At 40.5% G+C, this 21555-nt stretch overlaps 2 protein-coding genes across 4 annotated transcripts in view; one reads left to right on the top strand and one right to left on the bottom strand.

Annotated features, from left to right (window-relative positions):
• Positions 1–12541, top strand: part of TSPAN5 (tetraspanin 5) — an 81382-nt gene extending 68841 nt beyond the window's left edge. The window contains exons 4-8 of the mRNA XM_064417034.1: positions 1274–1444; positions 3322–3447; positions 6493–6540; positions 6672–6788; positions 7337–12541. Coding sequence (XP_064273104.1) covers positions 1274–1444; positions 3322–3447; positions 6493–6540; positions 6672–6788; positions 7337–7402 — 528 coding nt within the window. The 3' untranslated portion in view covers positions 7403–12541. The remainder of the gene's footprint in view (positions 1–1273; positions 1445–3321; positions 3448–6492; positions 6541–6671; positions 6789–7336) is intronic.
• Positions 12542–15610: 3069 nt separating this feature from the next.
• Positions 15611–21555, bottom strand: part of RAP1GDS1 (Rap1 GTPase-GDP dissociation stimulator 1) — a 90302-nt gene continuing 84357 nt past the window's right edge. For all 3 annotated transcript variants that reach the window (XM_064417030.1, XM_064417028.1, XM_064417029.1), the window contains 2 exons: positions 20345–20473; positions 15611–16278 (listed from right to left, as the gene is read on the bottom strand). In XM_064417030.1, the coding sequence (XP_064273100.1) occupies positions 16151–16278; positions 20345–20473 (257 nt within the window). In that variant the 3' untranslated portion in view covers positions 15611–16150. The remainder of the gene's footprint in view (positions 16279–20344; positions 20474–21555) is intronic.

Genomic DNA, 21555 nt, shown 5'->3' with positions numbered 1-21555 from the left:
CAGAAAGAAAATGGAATTTTTCTTGAATTCTGGGCTGGATTGTTGGTTAGGGAAGGAGCTGCGGGTGTACAAATGGACCTCAGTATGCAGAACTTCTTCAGCTAAGTAGCTGCTTTCTGTATTTTGAAGGACTTCCTCCTGTGACTTTTGAAAATGAAGGTAACAGTATCATGTTCACTTTTAGATAAATTGAAAATTCATAATAAAGAAGATTCTTTCCTCCCCCACTCCCCTTTCCAGAGGTGAGCACTGCCTGTGGACACAGTTGTGTCTTCATAACCATTAACTGTTAATATATACATGAAAAAGCTTCTAGTGGAATAACTACCTCCAAGTGACACATTTGGCTCCCACAGACATGTTGTATAAGGGGAGGAGGCAATTGAGAGTCACAGTTCTCGAGGCATTTATAAAGCAGCTTGTAACACTTTTTTTCCTTCTTCCTTGCTTCTCTTAGCTTGCCTAAAATGAACCCATCTGCTGTACCAGAAATAGCTTCCCATACAGCAGCTGCAGGAGAAATTAAAAATGTATCTGAACACACACAGAGAGCACATTAAAGTGAAACTCAAAGGCAGAGTTGCAAAGGGGATGGACTTCCAGTATACCAGGACCCCTGTGTGGTTTAAAACAGTGTAGACTCAGTGGAAATGCTTAGGGAAAGTGGTGGATCATTAGTAATGCCTTTGGCATCCATTGCATTTGCATTAATCATAGCAGCCTCATTTAGATTTAATGTGGATGTGAGTAATTTCATAGACATTCCGCTCCGACTTAGTCATTAATTAATTTCTGCTGTTACCAATTTCTGCTTTGTCTGCTTAGGCAAAGCTTTGCCAGTGAGAGGATCTAAAGCAAAAGTCACGTAGAAAGTACTTTACTGGCACATTTTTCATTGGTTGTTTATGCCTTCTGAAATGTAAGTGCCTATGTTGAAATTTAAGACCGGTTTTCAAGGGCCCTACATGTGGTGGTGACTAGCTGTGTCTTGAAATTTACAGTGAATTCTCTTAGATCTCTTTGTAAATCTCAATGAAATATTCAAGGTTTGGCCATTTGTTAGCATTTTTGTAATTTGTTAGAATAGAGTTAAGATTTCTGTGCTACAGCTCCAATAAAAATGGTGTGTTATTAAATTAAAATTTCCTGTGTGCCAAAGTGGCTTGAACTTGCACTGAAACAGGTAAACCTTATCACTGGATATAACTGTAAGCTTTGAAAAAGTTTTGGTCATAAAGGAAAATAATTTTAGCCTTTTTTATTTTCTTCATAGTTCTCTGTATTTCTTGGAATTATTTTCTTCCTGGAGCTCACTGCTGGCGTTCTAGCATTTGTTTTCAAAGACTGGATAAAGGACCAGCTGTATTTCTTTATAAACAACAACATCAGAGCATACCGAGATGACATTGATTTACAGAACCTCATAGACTTCACACAGGAATATGTAAGTTTATTTTTTATGTTTATTTTTTTGTAAAGCTTACTTTTAAGAAATACCTGCTCTGCATATTTTACTTCCCATCCGTTGTGTTTCTTCAAGAAGCTACAGAAATATTCTAGTGTTTAATGCCTTTGAATATATTTATGTTTGCTTTTACAGAAGTTCTGCAAATATACAGCACCTATGTAGAGTGGCTTTATTGATGTATGACTGCATAAAACAAGATGGAGACTTGGGGTGACTTTTCTTGAAGACTTAGAGAAGACATACTATAATATGTCAAATGCACCAAAGTTAAAATATTTTATTGTAAAAGCTATCACATCTGTTTAAGAAATTACTCATTTTCTAAGTTTCATTTGGTCCTGAGATGAATGTTGGTGTAGTTTTAGCAACTTAGAAGTACTACACCACACTGCAGAGTGGCAGAGGTATTTAGTTGGTCCAAATGAAACTAAAATTTTATTTCTTCTGAATTAGACTTAATGGAATAAGCCTTATGAAGGGGGCCAGTTGTAGAGTTCTTGTAGGACACCTCTAAGTGATGCCACATCTGCACTTGGGGAGGGAAGGGTGAAACCAGCGGTGCACCTGTTTGTGCTGGTTAAGCTCTGTAATTCATCAGTGTGTGTAAAGAAGTCTTGCACTGACTTTTGCACACAAGGTCTGCCTTTCCTCTCCAGTACTCAGTTCTGGCCGGTGTTGATGGAGTCCTCTTTCATTCTGGCACTGTGTGGCTAACATGGCTGAGTGTTGGTTAAATTCATGTTTACTAATTTTTGTACATTCTGCAATTAAAATACTTTCAATGATTGAGTTGCTTCTCTGTGCCTGGGGGAAAAGTGATAAGGAACAGGATGTGGATCCTTGCACTGTTTTGAATCTTCTGCAAGAAGGTCAGAGGTCACCACAAACTGAAAGTAGTGGTCCACTTGTATGCAACCAAAGGCTACAGTGCAAATTTGCAGTGACTTCCCAAGGCTTTCTCTCCTAACTGCATGAGCACTCAGCAGGTAGGCCGGGGCAGCAGGAGTTGTGAGAGTGAGTTACTTCTTCAACCAGTAGAGTTAGTGCATAAAGACAACGTGTCAGATATTGTAAAGAGAACTGCTACATCTAGAAGGAGAAAATGGCTATTCCAATGCTTTTAAAAATGTGGTTGTGTTTTGGTTTTTTTTTTTCTTTTAATTGACATAGATGGGTTTGTTGGTCTAGCTCCTTATTTGCTGTAAGCCGTCAGTGTTTCACTGGTCTCCAGTCCATTCTTTGTATGTTCAGCAAAACACATCAATTCCTTGTGCATTCAACATGTTTCGCCAGACTAAGCCTGCCTTTGGCATATTTACTCTGAAGGATTCACTAAAGATGTTCATTGTGCAGTGTGTGGTTCTCAGGGAACAGTGTGTTCACACCGTCTGATGTACAGCCAGGCAAAGTTCTCCCAAACTAGCAAAAGGAGTAGCTGTACCAGCGTAGCCCTTGGAGCTTGTGTTTTTGAAAATCCAGGGCTCATTAGACTGGACAGAATATTGTACTCTTGGCTCTGCTGTCCCTCGGGCCTGAGCTTGTAGGCCTGTGCAACTCTGTGCTATTGTGTAGGCTTATCAGCTCACCCATGGGTTTCTCCAGAGAGCAGCAGAGCAGGGTGTGAATGTAACTTCAATCACATGATAGCTTTGGAACAACTTGCCCATTTAGAGTGGTATTTAAAAAAAATTACAAAACTCCCCAACCAAACAAAAAAAGACAGTTTCAATGAAAGCAGTGGGAGTCTCAGATTTTGTTTTGAAAGCTAGAGGGAAACTGGCAGCAGCCATGCATGTTACTAACGCTGAGATTTTCATTCTGAAAATTAAGAAGCTCTTCTTTTTTTGTTCTAGTGGCAGTGCTGTGGGGCTTTTGGAGCTGATGACTGGAACCTTAATATTTACTTCAATTGTACAGATTCCAACGCGAGCCGAGAGCGCTGTGGGGTGCCATTCTCTTGCTGTACTAAAGACCCTGCTGTAAGTGATGGTCTGGAGGGAGGAGGTGTGCTGTTCCAGTCATAAACAACGCTTCAAGATTTTCCCTTTTTATTTCTGGAAATTTAGCCTAATTATTAACTTCTCACCAACCTGTATTTTTTTTTGTTCTTGCAGCTCAGCTTAATCACTAACTTCTCTGCAGTCAGCAAAACTCATAACTTAAGTCTTCATTGTTTGTGGCTTTTATTAGAAAGCGAGAACCATGGGCTTGGCTGAACATACATATTAATTTTAGCAAGTATAAAAAGGAGAAGCACTTAATGAATTGAAAGATCTGAGCTTTCAATTGAAATTCATCAGAACAGTAACCCTTAAGATCAGACACTTTAAAGGAGGTATTATTCATTATTTAATGCAGTGTCCTGAAGCTGCAGCCAGTTTGACCCAGTTTGTGCTAGGTATGGTAATGAATGACACAGTCTGTGCCCTGAGGAACTGACATGTTTGCATTAGAATCTTCAGTTGGGTATGGGTATCTTTACATACTCTTTTTTAACTTTAAAATTACTGCCTGTCCTGCAGTCACCTGAAATCAGACTTGAAAGGTCAGAAATTGTCTGTGGGAGCAGCTTTTAGGTAAATTTTCATGTCCTTTAAGATATTTATAATTCTGGATCATCAAGTGGAAGATGTTGGAGCCATGCATTGCTAATATGGATATGATAAAGAAGAGTAAAGTGTAGTGAATCAGTTCACTAACAGTGAAAGGCTTGGAACAGGGATGGGTGTGTGCATGGAAACTGTTACGTGCCTAGCACATATGCATTTGACTTTATATAGCTTGAAAGAAGCTGGCTTTGAGTGCTTGTATTATCTAGCAGTTCAGCTTTGGCTTTGTCTTCACCTGGAATGACTTATAGTTCCTTGAATATATTGGTCTAACACAGACTGAAGTTAGGCAAGTTGCCAAAAGGCACCTCAGGTGCTTTGTGCCTTGCTAATAATGCATTGCAGTCACTGCTCCTGGCATCCAGTGGCTGCTGCTCTCCCCCTCTCCTGATAAGGCACTGCCAATGGCACAAGCTGGTTCTGGGTCCTCTGCAGTGAATGTGACTTCACAGTAATTAGAGTTTTTCTCACAAACATAGCTGAAAATGTTTAAATGGGATATTAAAACAATATGTGGGTTAGGTTCAAACATTACCTTATGCTTAGGATTCCCTCTGCTGTTTACCTATCTGCCCACCCACCCACACAGAGGTCATTACAACCCAGTTTTAAAAATACAGTTGTTATAAAACCCAAGCAGTGACAGCAGTACAAGGTAATCCTATAAATACATAATCCATCCTGAAGTTCTCTCTTTCTCTCAGTTGTGTAAATGGCTATGCAGTTTGTTAGCATAGTGATGCAGTAACCAGAAATTGAAAGATAAATCTCATTCACTGTAAGGAAACAACCTTAATGGCCTTTAAAAACTGAAAACATTAGAAGTCATGCATGCAAATAAAATAATTGTAACTAAGCTGTGATTAGTTCAGTTGCAGTGATAACCTCAGATTTTTTCTGTGGGAAAGCAAATTTGTCCCTTTTAGAATTAGGTTTCAGTGTTGCACTGATGCAAACAGTTACATGGATGCCTTGCTTTTAGTTTAGCTTGTATCAGGAAGTGGTAAGTTTAAGGCAGGCTAATATAAGTTTCTTGAAACAAATTTTGACTATAATAGTTCATTTTGATGTAGTTAAGGAGATTGAAGTGTTCCAAATTCTTGTACAGACAAGTCTAGAAAACTTACTTATTTCCATTGCATTTTTGGTTAACAAATTCCAAGGTTAAAGGCAGAAGACATTAATAATGAAGCAAGTATGCATTTAGTACAAGGAAGAAAACTTAAAATCCCTCTGTCAGAATCTTAGGTGCTTTTACATCCTTGTAGTCTGTGGCACTTAGGTCCTGAAACAGAAGCTTTCATCTCATTAGGAGATAAAAGTTGCTTGAATTTTGAAGATCCATTAAGGGAATCCAGTTTTGGCAGCTGACAGAATGCAACCTGTTGGACATCCTGCAATATGAGGAAACAGAGGAGCTTTCCATGCTGATAGGAGATACTTTTTTCTATATGGCTGCTTTTTAAAATCCATCCAAAGACATTGCTTGTCTTTCTCACTTCCAACAATTTGATTAAATTGTGGTGTTTGGTACACCTAGCTAAGATTGGCTGATTTTCTCACTTTCTTGAGTACTTCTTCTTCTACTCACTGTCATTATATGTTAAGTCAGTAACTTAATATTTTGATGCCATTGTGGCTGATGCCAAAAGTTTCATGCTTTGTTTTATAACTATGAAATAACTGTATACAAAGTAAAAATACAGCTTCAGCTGCCCATGGGAAGCACTTGTTCACTAGGGAAAATCTGCCAGAGCCCATTTTATTACCTAAGCTTTGGGAGTACTAAAGGAAACGGAGTAGGAAAAGCCCCTCCTTTCCCAGTGGTATCAAGCTCCTATAAGAAAGAGCAAGCAGTAAGAACACATTACTCCATCTGTTATTTTTTCTTTCAGGTTTTTGGTAAGGAACTGTACATATTTCTAGAGACATTCTCAGAAAGAACTTGCAGCTTTTGCAACAGAACTGCCCCTTTTTGCCTCTTCTTTCTGCACAGACTGAACCCTGAAAATGACAGCAGTACTCTTGGTGTATTTTTTTAGTACAGACAAGACCGTTTCAGCAGAAGGTTCTTTCACTTACCATAGATGTTCCCTAGTCCTTTTACTTTACTAAATGCTTGTATCTGGAACATGGAGTTCACCCAGGTGGAGGACTGGTTTTCCCAGCTTGCTGACATGAGAGATGAAAATTTTTTTGAATGTATGCTCTTGTTTGCCGCAAATAATTAATAGCGCAGAGTGAAGGAGGAAGGTTTTTTTAATTAAAGCAATATGCTAACCACGGTTTGGGTGATTGTCTTATTACATACAGGACCAACTCCAGGGAGTTGGGAGAGGGTGTTTGGGAGACATTTTACTGATTGCCTCTCTTCTCTTCTCTCTCTCTCTCTCTGTCTCTCTCTCCCCCCTCTAGGAAGACGTTATTAATACTCAGTGTGGCTATGATGCAAGGCAAAAACCAGTAAGCTTTTTTTTTTCTTCTTTTTAATTGTTGTATGTTAAGGATCTGAATCCTATTGGAAGAGGAGAATGTTCTGCTCATAGTGTAGTGAATGTAATTATCTCTGTCTTTTTCCCTCTTCTCCTTGGCAGGAAGTTGATCAGCAGATTGTTATCTACACTAAAGGCTGTGTCCCTCAGTTTGAGAAATGGTTGCAGGACAACCTTACCATAGTTGCTGGTATATTCATTGGGATAGCATTACTGCAGGTAAACATCATGTTCCCTGGAATGAGTTGCACAGAGGAATACTAGATAAAGTGAATATATGAGGGGGGAAACTGTATATGAGAATGGAAAATGCAGTGCCAGTTGCCTATTTGTGGGTTTTAGCAGTGGGAACTAAACGTATGAGGCTTTCTTTGTGTTAAGGAATATTTAATTTTTATCTACAGGGATACATTTTTTTCTTTTCAACTCTCAGCAGGTTGAAAGTAACACTCTGTTAGATTAACCCTATGTGGAGACTTTCAAGTCTGTACAGACCCACTGTTTCTAGTGGTGCTTAAATGAGCAGCAGAGAGCCTTTAGGGTTGCTTTGAAACAAGACTAGAGCTGTTAATTAACTAGAAACTGGTGCCACCATAAAAATACTGGGATTAGAGGAGTTCTTCAATATTCTTTCTTTTTCCAACACTTAGGGTTAATTTAATTTCTACCTCTGTTGTTTCTTTATCTAAGTTGTGTATAACCTAAGGAGTTTGCCTGTGTGAAAAGTTGTCTAATGCTCCAAATGAATAAACTGTTGTCTCTTCCAGATATTTGGGATATGCTTAGCCCAGAATTTGGTTAGTGACATTGAGGCTGTCAGAGCCAGCTGGTAAAACTGCTGAAGTAACCACAACAAGACACTGGACAACTGAAACCCTCTGAAACCTCCAGTGTGTCACTCCGACACCAAGCTGTATGGACATGGGTGACAGGGAAGCCTTCTCTCCCAAGTAGTCTCAAGTTTAAGTTCCTGATATTGCAGTGAACTTGTGTTTCTTTGGGGTGGGGTAGAGAAGAGTGGGCTATTGAAAATCTGCTGCTCACTGACAATTTTTTTTCTTATAAACCACCACTTTGAAAGCTGTTGAGCCGTGAATCTCTACTGTATTCTTGATTTTGAGTAACAAGTGGACACTTTTTTAAATTGGTGTATTCAGTGAGACAGAGTTGCATTGTTGTAGTCTGTGGATATGCTGTTTATTCTTCATGCCATGAGCTCTTTGATAGCTGCCAAATATTCCTGAGATGGTCTATCTCCTCACCACTCTGTAAAGGAACAATCTTCTTGTTTTCACAGCTAAACATAGCTACAGGCCTAAACCCATGAAGCAGGAAGCAACTTTCTATGCATCTATTGTACAGTAAAAAAAATTGTTTTTCAAACAAGGGAAATTATTTTTATGCAAGCTTCCAACTATCTCGCTGTAGTACTTTGAGGTTGGAATCAGCAGAAGGGAGAATTGCTTAATTTTGTCAAGATCTTTCTTCCTTCTCCACTCTTGTATGAAGGGAAAGGAATTTTATATTTGACGAACAAGGGTTGCTGCCATACCTTTGGATATCAGTCTCATAAGGCAAGGATGGAATATAACTGTATAAATGTATGAAAGCAGTGTGGATGTTGGGTCCAAGTGAAGAATAATATTCAAAGAATGAATTATATATTAACTTAAAAAAATCAAAATTTATGTATCTGATATGGCAAAATCTTTTGTTTCTCTGAAATTTAGTGTAACCTAATGTATTTAGGGATCTCACTGGTATTAATGCTTTGACATACTCATGCTAAGCTCATTTCTTTGGTCTGTTCCTAGCTGGGGCTTTGGTCTTTCTTTTTTTCTTTTCTTTAATTCTTTTTACTTGCATGAGCTGTGGAATAAGAATCTGTGACACTCCAGTGCTTTAAATATGTGCATATGTTTTAATACAGTCTAATCCAAACTTATTTATTGATAAATGCATGTGGTTATGGAAAGATCATTTCCCATTCTCTTGGAAGTTGGAGAGAACAGTTTTTGTCAGAGTAAAATGCTTACCTCCAGTGAACAAATCCATGCTATGGAGATATCTCCTTTTCTTGCTCTAAAGGCAACAAAGAGCTTTCTTGAAGCCACAGAATAAAAATCTTAAAATAGAAGCATTTATTAGGATCAGCTAAGACAGACCCTTTTGAATTGGACACAAGAAAGCAGAATGTGAGGAAAAAGCACAAATAGTGGAGAAGACTTAAATTAGGCTCCATCCAGCTAAGCGCTTCTGATTTGTTCTTTACTAATAATAGTGAAGTTAAAGATCTGACCATGGCTTGGATAGTTCATTGCACTTTGTATAAATTTAGTGTGTTTTATGACCCTTCTCAGTATCTCCATACCAGTCCTGAAAGCTGTAGTCCTGCTTTGGTCAGACAGTGGCAAAGGATGTGTAGCACCTCCTTGCAAGGATGTAACATCTATCTGAGTTGAGTTTCCTAAAAGAGGAGGTATATGGAATAGAAGAGAGGAACACATTGCTTTCAAAACTTCCCTCTTCTGGGGGATAGATAGAAGGCTGATCTGGTGACTTGTTAAGGCCCTTTTTGGTCCTGTGACAAATAAATGAATATACCCTTGCACATTTTGCCTTCCTGTGCTTTGGTTGGCTGTGGTTTTTCTCCCCTCTGAAGCCTGGTGATGGGCACGCTGGTGCTTCACAGATGCCTCAGACAGACCCATTGTCCTCCCATCTTTGAGCATTACCTCATCCTCTTCTGGTTAACTCCCACTGACTGGCTCTGAATCAGGCAGCCTCCATATCCCTTGGTATTTGCTGTTAAAGGCCAGCCATGACTCAGAGTGTTTTTAAAGCCTTTCAAAGCAATTATAATTCATTGTCCTTAATAAAGTTGGTTCCACCTCAGCACAGCGTTATGTTTTTCTTAGCCACTCCTCAATTTGAGGAATTGTTGGCTGTTTTCCCCCAGAGGGACATGCCATTTTGCCTGATAGTGGCAGGACAGACAGATGATCAGCACCAGTATTGCTGCACTGAGACAAAATGGTGCAGGGAGGAATCAGGGAAATGGGGTTGAGGAAATAACCCCTCCACCAAAGAGCCTTGATTATGATTCTGGGCTTTGGTTTGGAGGGAAAACAAAAAGCCTAATTACAGAAACATTCCTTGTTGCCACTGATCTTGAATAGTGCTGTTGCTGCTCTGAGTTTCTGAAGATGGCTTCATTCTTGTACTTGAATCTCTGCAGTTGTACTGTATTGGCCTTCTGTCTTGTCTCGCTGTTCTGAGTTCCAGTCTGCTGGCCGTGCAGCTGGCAGTGTCAGACTGATAGGAGGATAAATGCTCCAAGCTGAGCAATTCTTGTTCTCACAACTTGCACTTCTACAGACAAATGTGCAACACTTCTGCTGAATCCCAGAATGACTGACTGTTCTTACAAAAACCACTAGATAACTTAATTTTCTAGAGCTTGTCTTTATTGCTGTGGATGTTCATCCTTCTCACTCCCTTGTTCCCAGGAGATAGTTATTTACTCATTTTTGCATTGTTTGATGGATGTGCACTGAATGTTTAAGATCAGCTGTCTGTTACACATTTAAATCCCACATTTTTTTGGCTACAGATCAGGTAATATGTCCTAGAAATGTACCATCAACAGCTACTCAGCAGCTTAGGTGTCCAGTTGTGAAAGCTTGTGGGAGGCCTTGGAAATGTATTATTGTCAAAGCCTGCCAAATACAAGCAGACTTTTTTCCAGGAAATTGGAAAAGTTCATGTGAACTGCAACTAAAGCACAACTGCTGGCTACGTGGGCTCAGTGTCTAAAGCAATAAGATGTGGTGGGCACTAGGACTCCATGGCAATTTCCTGCCTGGTGTGGTGGTGGGGTACATGCGGGTTCAGAGATCAGCCTAATTATCTTTAATATGCAGTAGTTCTTCAGACATTGGTTGTCAGGCTTACGGAGTGGGAAACAGCTCTGTTTGCTGGGTAATTCCTGTGGAGTAGTGGCGTTGCTAACAAGGACTCTGGTAGCTCAGCAGCAGCACTGGCTTTAAAGCTATTTCCATATATCCCATTGAGGCCTGCCAGACGGCATCACAGTCCTTGATTCTCTGCTTTCTAAATACCCTCTGTATTCACAGGCCTTTCTGTTGTTTGGGTTTGGGTTTTTTTTTTTTATTAATAGCCTAATGGACAAATGTTTGATTCATCTCTTCGTGTCTGTTTTGGTAGCAGTAGATCTGTTTGCTTAAAATCCATAATTTGGATTGTGCCCCTTAGAGTTTGAAGCTGTGGGGGGTGCTTGCTCAAGTGTACTCTGTCCCAAAAGCCTTCTTCTCTCCCCTTTGAGAGAGATGCTCATTGTAGTTCTGGTGTGTAAATAGTGTTTGAAATGTAAATAGTAGCATGCAGATTAAATGATTCTTGCACATGACTGCTTTTCACCCTGAAAGTGTTTTATGGAGAGGAAAGGTGTCCACCAAGAGAGTCCTGAGTGGTTGTCTGGGCTGTCCCTCGCCCTGATGGAGCAGCAGCAGCGCCTCAGCTGCCCGCGCTCGGTGCCTGCCCTGTGGGTGGGTGGCTGGCCCTGAGGAAGATGAAGCCCTGGCCAGCCCTTTGAGCCCTGGCTAGTGGCAGGGCCTCCCTTGCCTTTTCCCTTTGCTGCTTGGCATTAGAACAGCATTCGACTGTAAAGTGGAGAGTTGGTGGCAGCACCTCCTACCATTTATGGGAGATTGCCATCACTTGTGGCAGGATTAAACATGGTGCTATAAGAACTGTCCTGGACGTCAATTTGTATTTTTACTACTTTAGAGATGCCCTTGTTAAAATTGGTCTTGGTTAATATGGTTGGTTACGACAGAAACTATTGTCTGAATTTTTGATTCTGTTTCTCTTCTTGCTGTGTATGTCTCTTGGGTGCATTGAAATAGCAGTTCTGCAAATACCTAGGAAGGAGATCACCTTTAGACCTCAAAAGGTGTCAAGCACTGCTGAATGTTCCAGTTCCTCCCATTTTTCATTTTTCTCTGAATCTTTTCCAGATACCTCTTAACAAGTGATGAAACTGTCTAAAACAAATGAAATAATACTATCTTGATCCATTAGCTACCAAATTCTGCCCCTTGAAAAAAAGAAATAAAAAATCTGTCTCCCTTAACATGCAGTATATGAAGAAGTACGACTAGTGTACACGAGGCAGCACTGCTAGCTGTCTTTTGTGGTTTTGGCAATATAAGTGTGTTAATAAAAAGCTCCATCTGTATGTGTGTTCATGTTCATGCTGTGTACATAGTAGAGATGGACCTTGAGCTCTGGGAAGATTGGGATGTGAGTTTGTGACTCAGATCCGTTTCTGATACATGTATTCCAGATTAGTTCCAGCTGAATCTTTCTCTCTTGTTCATCTGAAGGTGTACAGCAAGGTGTCAATATTTACCCTTTGTGTATCATTCCTTTTTATACGAATGTATTCTCTTGTGTTCCTTTTTTATCAGTTGTAAAATTGATTGTAAAAGCCAACTACACTTACCGATTGAAAGTATTGCTATAACAGAACTGCATGCCCAGTAGAGTTTGACTTGAGCTTTAGTTTTCTGATTTCAGACTGGTTCCCTTCAGTCTAGGAGAAAAGCATAGATCAGGTGCATAATGTATTACTTGTCATCTTTAGCATTAGACTGTGGTATTGTATCACATGCTGATCTCGATGGATGTAACTGGAGTCTACTTAGGAAGTTAATGCAACTTCCTGGTAATTCATTTTAAGCTATTGAAAATGGTCTTGGTCATGCTACTTGTGTTCTTGGGTTTTTGTTTTTTAATAGAGGCATTTTTTAGGAATGTTTTAATACACTTATGATGGACAATACAATAGTTTTAATAGTCGTGCAGTATTCTGTATTTACTTGAAGTAAATCATTTTATATGCAATTTGTTAGATAATTACAATTTTATAAATAAAATTGTGTGAAATATGGTGTTGTGAATGTGTATGCACTCTTGATGTAGCACTTAATATAAACAATAGAAAGATACATTCATGGAAGGTTCCTCCAGGAAAAGATCCCTATCTCCTTTCCTCCAAACTAACAGGGGAAGTAAATCCCCATCTCACATATGTGTTGTAGAATACTGTGTTCTGAGTAAATCACAAAACATGCTCATGCCTCCAGTAGCTGCCCTTAGGTGAATAATAAGCCAAGACTTGACGAACGTGTCCCCACATAAAGAGATCCCTTATTTGCTGTCAGTTGTTGTTGAAGTCTCTGCCTAATGAACATGCTCTGCTTCTTTCCAACAGGTTGCTGATGTTCCTCAGGCTGCAATGACTGTGCTCTCCCAGAATTATTCTGGTCACACTGGTGTGTTCAGAAGTTGATGCTTTGCAAGACTTAGACAAATGAAATTCCCACCTCCTTTCTCAAAAGTTTAAATAAGTGCAACATGTCCTTAAACAGAAGTAGTGAGAACTGGCTTACATTATTGCGCAGGTAAAAATGGGTAATGATGTCTTGTGCTACTTTGGATAGAGGAGGAAGCAGACTTTTTAAAAAAAAGTATTTCAACATCTCTAGGTTTTGTACACAAAATGGCACTGTGATCAATTTAAAAGCATGTCTATATCCAGACTGAAGTCTAATGCCTTTTGTATATTTCAGGCATATGACATTTATCTGAATGTATGGAAATTATTTGGCAAAGTAAGCATCTAAATTGGGGACAGACAGACACACAAACAAAAGAATGACCAGAAATTAACAAAAAAAGAAGAAAAGGCAAGGGCATTGCCTAATAGATGTGACAAACCTGAAAAAAAAAATTTCATGATGGAGAGGGATGTCAGGAGTGGCTACCTGCCATCTGTCAAACTCTTAACAGACTTGTACACCGATTCTTGAAGTTGAGGCTGGTTACCATTTTAAAACAAATTACCTTTTCCAATGGGTGCTCTGGATGCAAGGCCAGTATTGTTGGGGTTTGTGCCTTACCCAGAGTGGAGCTTCTCTTGTAATAAGGACACTGAAATGTAAAAACATGTGGATGTATTCACCTTCCTGACAGTGAGATGCTGGGCCAAAGTTTGTACAGATGCCAATGAGTGTGACACTCGAGGGAGGTGCTGCCTGCCCTGTCGTAGGGCCATAGGGATTGTTCTGATTGTTCTGGCTTGGCTGTGGTGGCACTAAGACAAAGACAAGACCTCATGTCTGGCATTGCTGTCATAGAAACAGTATGAGCAGCAGATGTCAAGGTTTGCTTAGATGCTATCTAGCTAGTAAACATCTAATTGGAATTACTGTCAGGCTTTTCACTTCCCTTGACTTCAGTCCAGTGAAATGCATGTGATAGATCCTTAGATCCCAGTATTTTTTAAAGGTGCTCAGAGGATAAATGACTTACCAACTGCATAGCAGTAACCTGCAGACTGCAGCACACCTCAGAACAGCACAGTATTTGTGTGGTTAGGTAGTCTCTTCAATTACCTCCTTCTACTGTGACATACACACATCTTTGCCCTTATGGGGGCTCAGCACAAATTTTATCTAGGAATGTAAGTCATTTGATATTCCGTCCAGGGAAACCATCTGAAGGTAGGGTATTACCACTGGCCTGTGGTCACATATGCTTCCTGTGACAGTGGTATTCCTGATAAACATCTGTTGATGAGAATAGAACTAATGCTTAACCACAGCTCCAGTTAGACAACCAAATGGGAATTCTGTCAATGTCACAACCAGTTTGTGTGAGCACTCGCAGTTTATACCAATGTCAAAAGGAATAGTCTCTTTTGAGAACCAGGCAGGTTGTTGATACTGGCCTTTCAAATGTTATTTTGGCTTCTGTTTAAATCAGTAGAGTTTCTGTGCCTGAGAGAACTTGGGCTTGTGAGGGCCTGTGAGCTGTGATTGCAAACATGTTGATTATGTTCAGCAGCAGTGCAGAGGTTCTGTGTTATTTGGAGCCTGATGTCACGAGCTCCTGGTCTGTGTTGACAGTTCTGCACTTTGTCAGTGGCTTTATTGCACTAGTACTAGCAAATGCCTTTTTGAATGTGTTTTGCTTTGTCTTTTTTCGGTTGTGCAGTTTGGTATTGGAGGCTTTTTCTGCATCTTTCTGGCACTAGATTAAATGGATGTGGAGTCTCTGCAGTGTAAAAACTCCTGTAGCATCTGCTGTGTTTTGGTGTAACCTGAGACCTTAAGCTGGCTATTGAAAGCAAGTTTCTTTTCATTTTTTGTGTAAAAAATCTCTTTACCCTCATGACTGGCATCTTCCCATCACAGTATCTGAGGGATAGGCAGTGGTTTCATGGAGCTGGGGAGTGAATTTGTGAAGGTCAAAAGCAGTGGTTTGCAATTAGCTGGCATGGGATCTCATAGATGCTTGAACTGGGAATGCTGAAGTCACTTAAAAATGTTATACATCTTGTGACCTTCATGCATGGTGGGCTTGATCAAGCTAGGTAATGGTATCACACAGTCCAAAATAACATCTGCTGGCTTGTTGGAAATCGCTATCCCAACTGGCTGCTTGTTTTGCCAGAGTGCTGTCTGCTGGTTTGCTCGCTGGCATGTTATAGACCTACAAAAGAGCAGCTGTGAGATAAGATGCTCAGACTGGCGTTTTTCCATCTCCCTTACCTAGGAAAGGAGAAAAAGGAAGTCTCTTGTATCTTGCATTTGTCACTCGATGGGCTCTGATGAACAGCTGCTGCAAGATATTCCTTTAAAAATCCATCTATAAAACTCCCCCAGTAAACAAAGAAGCAATCCCAAGCAAGCCCAGGAGCATTCATATGCACATGGCTTTGTAAGATAAGGATTGTATCATGCATTGCTGCTAAAATGCATGATTGTTATGCCACACAGTGCCTCTGTGTGAGCACACACAGTGAAAGTGGTTGGAATAGCTTCCTTTGTATCTGCTCAGCTATAGGCAGTGATCGTGGTCGGGCCAGAGCCAGGAACAAAAAGAACTCACCAGTGCACGGTAGTGCAGTCGCAGCTTCTGTGTGCAATTAGAAAAAAGGACAAACCACAGGGTAAAGTGAGAGCACTGAAAGTTTTATTTGTTACCTCTAGGTACCACGAGTTTGACATTAATAGGCAAGACCAGTGAATGAGCAGCAGTACATTGCATTCAAACCTGAATCTCCAAAGCACCAAAAATTGAGCTAGATTTACTTCTTAATCCTATAGACAGCACACTAGTCTGGAGCTGCTGCATCTCGAGTTGTCCCTAATTTAGTAGTACATTTTTATGCAGTTAGGGGGCATGAGGAAAGAGTCAGTTGTGTAGTACCACTTCTACATCATCATAGGACTACAACATGCACATTCTACTATGTGGCCCAAGCAACAAGAATACAAGTAGAACAGTTACGGGTGGAGACAAGTTCATGTTAACACCACCTATGAATTTGTAGAAACCTTTTTGGACAGGTACCTACAGCAGTTCATCAATTTGTGTGGGAACGTTACACGCATGCACAAGTGATACAGTGGAAAACATAGCAGGAGCGGCAGCAGGACGGAGGACAAAGGTGAAATCTGTGATGGGATGCACTGGAAACAAGACTTTCCTCAGCTTTCTACAGCAAGTCTCTGCTCTGTTAGCGAGGCCTGCTGGGCAACAGTTTTGTTCTCATGGCTGCGGAGTTTTGATATGACTTCTAGAAACGCCATGCTCTGCACTTCCTTTTGAAGAGGTTCTGGAAAAAGAAATATAAAAGAAACAGTGCTTTGTATGAGATAGGCAGAAGGAAACCGTGACAAACTTTTCTACTAAATCCTGTACACACAACCACACAGCTGTGAGTACGCATAATCTGGTTATTGTTTACTTTTTTGAATTGCTTTTGATGGAGAGACAACTTTTCAGGGCCTCCAGCACACACAAACTCCATGGATTTCAGGTCATGATGAATGGTGAAGCTGCTGCATAGCAGTTAAGAATATCCACCTGGACTGCCTTCCAAAACAGATGCTTAGAAAGTATTTTTAGTGAAAACATTTTTTTGGTTTATTCTTTAAACTAGCCTGACCAAGTGAGCTGGCTGTGACAGGCTCACTGCATCATTTGTGTGTGTCAACTCTTACTGGTTGTGTGGGGGTGTGAGATGGGTCCTTAATGGATGTGTCACCACCTGGTCACTGTTTGCTGTCCCTTTACAGCTCAGCTCTGAAGTTAATGCAAACGACAACACGTAGAGCATTGCCCAGTGCTGTGCATATGGATGCAGTGTTTATGTTCTACTCAAAACTAGGAGACACTGTCTGATGATTCTGATCCTGGATTGCATGTTAGTTACTTTTTGTAACAGAGGTTGGCAGCAATTCATAAAATTGAGCAGAAATTGTAAGAAATTTGACAAGTTTTCTCAAAGCCCTGTACTCTGAACATCTCACAGTTTTGATCTAAAATGGTTGGTTTTGTTGCATGCCTCTCTAGTGAATTCCCACTCAGCAACAAATGCATATTATTTTGCTTTCCACATGTTGCCAGGGGCCTAATCTCTGAATTTCCCAGGAGAAACCCCAACCACCTGTTTCAGATAGCTATGCTTTATGCTGTGCTATTTACTTTTTTTTTTTTTAATTTTTTTTAAAGCAAGTTTTGGCATTTGTTCCCAACCCTACCTACTTTCTTGTTCACATGTTTTTAGTTCTTATGCAGCTTAATCCCTACCATGTAAGAGCTGGCACCTCTCATGCTGCTGTGCACCTGGGAATGTCTATGTACAGACTGATGTCAGTGAAGCTGTTGAGTGTTCATGCTATGTATGCACTTCCTGCTTTCTGCTGAGATGCCAACACGTTTAAGCAGGTATTTCACTGTGCTTTACCATGGCTGGTAACATCCAGTTTCATGGAGACTCTTGCCTACAAAAGACTGTGCTAGCTAAGAATGCAGTGCTTTGGATGATCCCTTTTCCATTGTCCTCATTTTTCTTTCCCTATCCATTCACTCAGTTGCAAGAGGAACTTCCAGATGGAAAGAATCACATAAAAGTAGGTATCTGTTAACTGCTTAACCATCTGAAGTTCAGCAAAGGCTCTTCACCTGGGGAAGAATAACCCCAGGCACCACTACAGGCTGGGGGCTGATCTGGGGAAAGCATCTCTGTGGAGAAGTGTGTCCTGGTAGACAAACAGCTGTCCATGAGCCAGCAGTGTGTCCCTGTAGCCATGAAGGCCATTAGTATCCTGGGGTGCATTAGGAAGAACATGGACAGCAGGTCAAGGGGCCCTCTGCTCAGTCCTGATAAAGCACCATCTGCAGTGCTTTTGTCCAGTTCTGGGCTCCTGAGTACAAGAGAGACATGGAGCTCCTGGAGTGGGTCCAGTGGAGGGCGACAAAGATGATGAAGGAACTGGAGCATCTCTCAGAAGGAAAGGCTGAGGGAGCTGCAAATGTTCAGCCTCAAGAAGAGATGACCAAGAAGGAAACTCATCAATGGCTATGACTATCTGAAGGGAGGGTGTGACGAAGACAGAACCAGGCTCTGCTCAGTGAAGCAACAGGACAAGAGGCAACAGGCAGAAACTTGATGCAGAGGAAGTTTCACCTGAACATGAGGAAGAACTGTTTCACTGTGCCGGTGATTGAATACCAAACAGATTGCCCAGAAAGGTTCTGGAGTTTCCCCTCACTGGAACTTTGTGGATGCAATCCTGTGCCATGTGCTCTAGGATGGCTCTGCCTGAGCAGGGAGGCTGGACCACTGTGGTCCCTTCCAACTTGACCCATTCTGTGAATACACAGATGTTGGCAACACCATCAATGTGGTTAAATGTGATACCCCATAACAAAGCATAGGAACAACAGCAGTCACTGGAGAATTAAATGAAAACAATAATTAAGCCAGTGGAGCTGCTTCTAGTCTTTATTGCACTATACTGGGGTCAGTTACTTTAAAAATAACTACACAGGTCTGAAACAGTAGAATAAGGAAATGTGGCTCATGATGTGGATATGGTGTTGAAAACCGTTTAGAGGCAACACAGTTGTAAGAGGTGCATATTAGTATTTTCCCTTGTAAAGAGCAATCAGCTCCTTGATTCTCCTCTCCTTGGTTAAAATAGTAACTCCCCCCAACTTAGAAGTTAATACCAGGGTTGCTCAGTTGTTATTCTTGTGTCCTCACTGTTTTTACACAGATCTGTTCATCAGGAAGCAGGACAGAACACTGGGTCAGTCAAATACTGGGCCTTAACTTCACAGCTGCATAATGCAGTGACATGCTGCTGTCTGTTCTCTGGGAGTAGGGTAAAGAGCCTTGTGCTTAGACAAAGCTTACAGTGCAGTGGCAGGCTGAACTCTGCCACTCAGATAACCCTGAAATACGCCCCCTAAGATAAGACTGCTCTGTACTCTGGTGGACAAGAGAGATGGGTATTTGACTTTAAATAACTGTCAGTCTTGCAGGTGACAAGATTCAGGAAGGGAAAATGCAGCTGTCAGGCAGATTTTCTGAAGATGATTATTTTAGTTGGAAGCAGTGGAAATCAAGAAGATCAAGACAGTGAGGCTGACTGTGAACCTTTAGCAAAAGGGTTCTGCTCTAAAATGCATGGATAGTCCCAGGCATGAAATGGCTCAAGAAGGTTGTGAGTAACAATTAAGTTTACATGTCTTAGCATTAAAGTGAGTGCCTACTGAGAGCTGAGGCTTGTTAGCAAGTTTTGAGCACAATCTTTGCACACTGAGATGTGTATACTCTCTAAAACTGGGTATTTGTTTATAATATAAGATGGCACGAATACAATATTCACTTGCATGGATGTACAGGTCTCCAAAACTACACTTGCAGTAGACATGGTGAACTCTGTTTAAATGAAAAAGTACCTTTGTTTACAGAGACAGCACACGTTTAACTGTGGTAACTTTTAATCTATTAATTGAATTGGTGTAAACTATCTTCTAGAGTACCTTCATCTGTTTCACACTTGGCAAGTTGTGCAGACAGGCTCTGACTTTTCACCTTCCTGTAATTATTCCAGTTCTTTGTCATCTTAGTTGACTGTAAATGCCTAGACCTTTATGGAATGAAATTTGTTCACTCTCCACAGATTCAATCTTTCTTAAAGAACTAAATGAAAGAAACATAGTAACTTCTTGAAACCTTGAATGAAATTTTCCCCATGACACCTTGCTCTTTTTTGTTTTGTGGTTTTTGTTTGTTTGCTTGAACACAGGTGGGAAATTGCAATATCAAACCACAGCCTACTCGAAGAGCCTGTAAACAGCCTGACCTTTGGCAGAGGGTGAGCTCAGAGAGATGAGAGTTTACAGTGTCCAGCACTGATGTGTGTTAGTGCACGTTGTGCCTTGATGGCCTGAGCATGCGAGGGCTGTTGAGGGAAGGAGTCTTCCTAGTGACATAAATGTAAGGATCCTTCCTAAAGCACCATCACACATCAATTACAGGGAACTTGCAGCTAGAAATGAAAATGAAATTCTTACGATCTGCATATTTGCAAAGACAACTTGATATTGTACAGTTTTAAATGCTTTCATTTCTTTCCTTTCAAAGTTTGAGCTAGCTGCATCCTACAGAAGCCAGAGTCAAGTTTCTGCAGTTAGTATCCAAAACTGAATTATCCTTGACACTACAGATAGACATTACAGAGTCATAGTAAGCTGAACCTTTGTGTTTATATCCATTGTGAACAGAGAACCAGTCACAGTGTGTTTCCACATGCTCTGTGTTCAACTCTAGGGAAGAACTATATTTCATACATCATCTTGGGAAGTAGCCTCTCCTGAATACTCACCAGATCCTATAAGAGCACAGATCAGCACCATGGAGTTATATTTTATTTCTGGAGCACTCCTGTCGTCTGAGAGCAGTCTGTGTAGAATCTGAACAAGCTGAGCATTTTCAAGATCCTTTTCAGCAGTGACTGAAATACAAGTGAAAATTTGTAAGTATGGAAGTGCCACTTGCTTTGACGCTTCCATGTGTTATCCTTTTATTGAAACATGATCTCTCACCAGAGTGAAAGGCTGTGGTACATAACTCATTGGTATAAAACTCAAGCACATATTTGATGGTATGATGAAAAGAATCACAGCTCTTGCTATAAAAATGTGAAGTTGTCTAACTGCTTGAAAGGACAGTCACAGAGTCTGTGATGAAATCCAGTCTTAATGTTCAGTAAGCTGATGGAAAAGCCATGAGGCTTTCTAGCCATTTAGGCCAACACCTGGAATATTTCAGCTTTCAACACTTCCATTGCCTGAATTTGCTTTTGGAAATTGTGTCTGAGTAAATAAAGATGGTGTAGTTCTTGATGGTAGAGGGAGCTCAGGGTCCATTATAAAGCCTGTGGAAAACTTTTCAAGATCTCCATTTGAGTTACTGCCTCTGTAGCTTTCTAAGATACATGCACTGAATTCAGACTCGACCTTTAAATGCCTGAAGACAAGACAAAGAGATGATTCATGTGAATAGGAACATCTTTCCTTTTATTTAAAATAATTCCTTGATGTATTGGCAGTGATTCGAAAGTTGAACAGAGCATTCCTGTAGTACACAATGGCAAGAGATGAAATCAAGAACAAAAATATGTAAGTTCTTTGTTTAGTTCCTTATTTAATAAGTAAGTAAACAGGATAAACAAAACCTCTGCTGAGCATTTACTTTCCTGTTTTGAAAGCTGAGGTACTACAAATGCAGGTCAAGACACGGAATCATGTATGTCTTCATATGGCAATTCTTGCACTTAATCCTGGGTAATTTAATGAAGACATGTTGGGGGCGTTAACCACTTCTGTGTATTCTCCAGTTCTTACTTATTAGGTAAGTGGACTCTTCACTTTGAAAAGTTCTCTCAAAAGCAGATTAACATTCTAGTGTAGGAATGTGGTCAGGTCATATAGTCTCTAGTCTAAGGTATGTTTGTTTTCTGAGTTTTACCCCAAATCTGAAAGTTAAGCTGGAGTGCCTTTCCAGATCACTCCACCATCTACCAGAATGATGGAG

Source organism: Passer domesticus, chromosome 4 (assembly GCF_036417665.1).
Source record: "Passer domesticus isolate bPasDom1 chromosome 4, bPasDom1.hap1, whole genome shotgun sequence".
In the NCBI taxonomy this organism is placed as follows: Eukaryota; Metazoa; Chordata; class Aves; order Passeriformes; family Passeridae; genus Passer; species Passer domesticus.
This window is presented reverse-complemented; position numbering and strand designations above follow the sequence as displayed.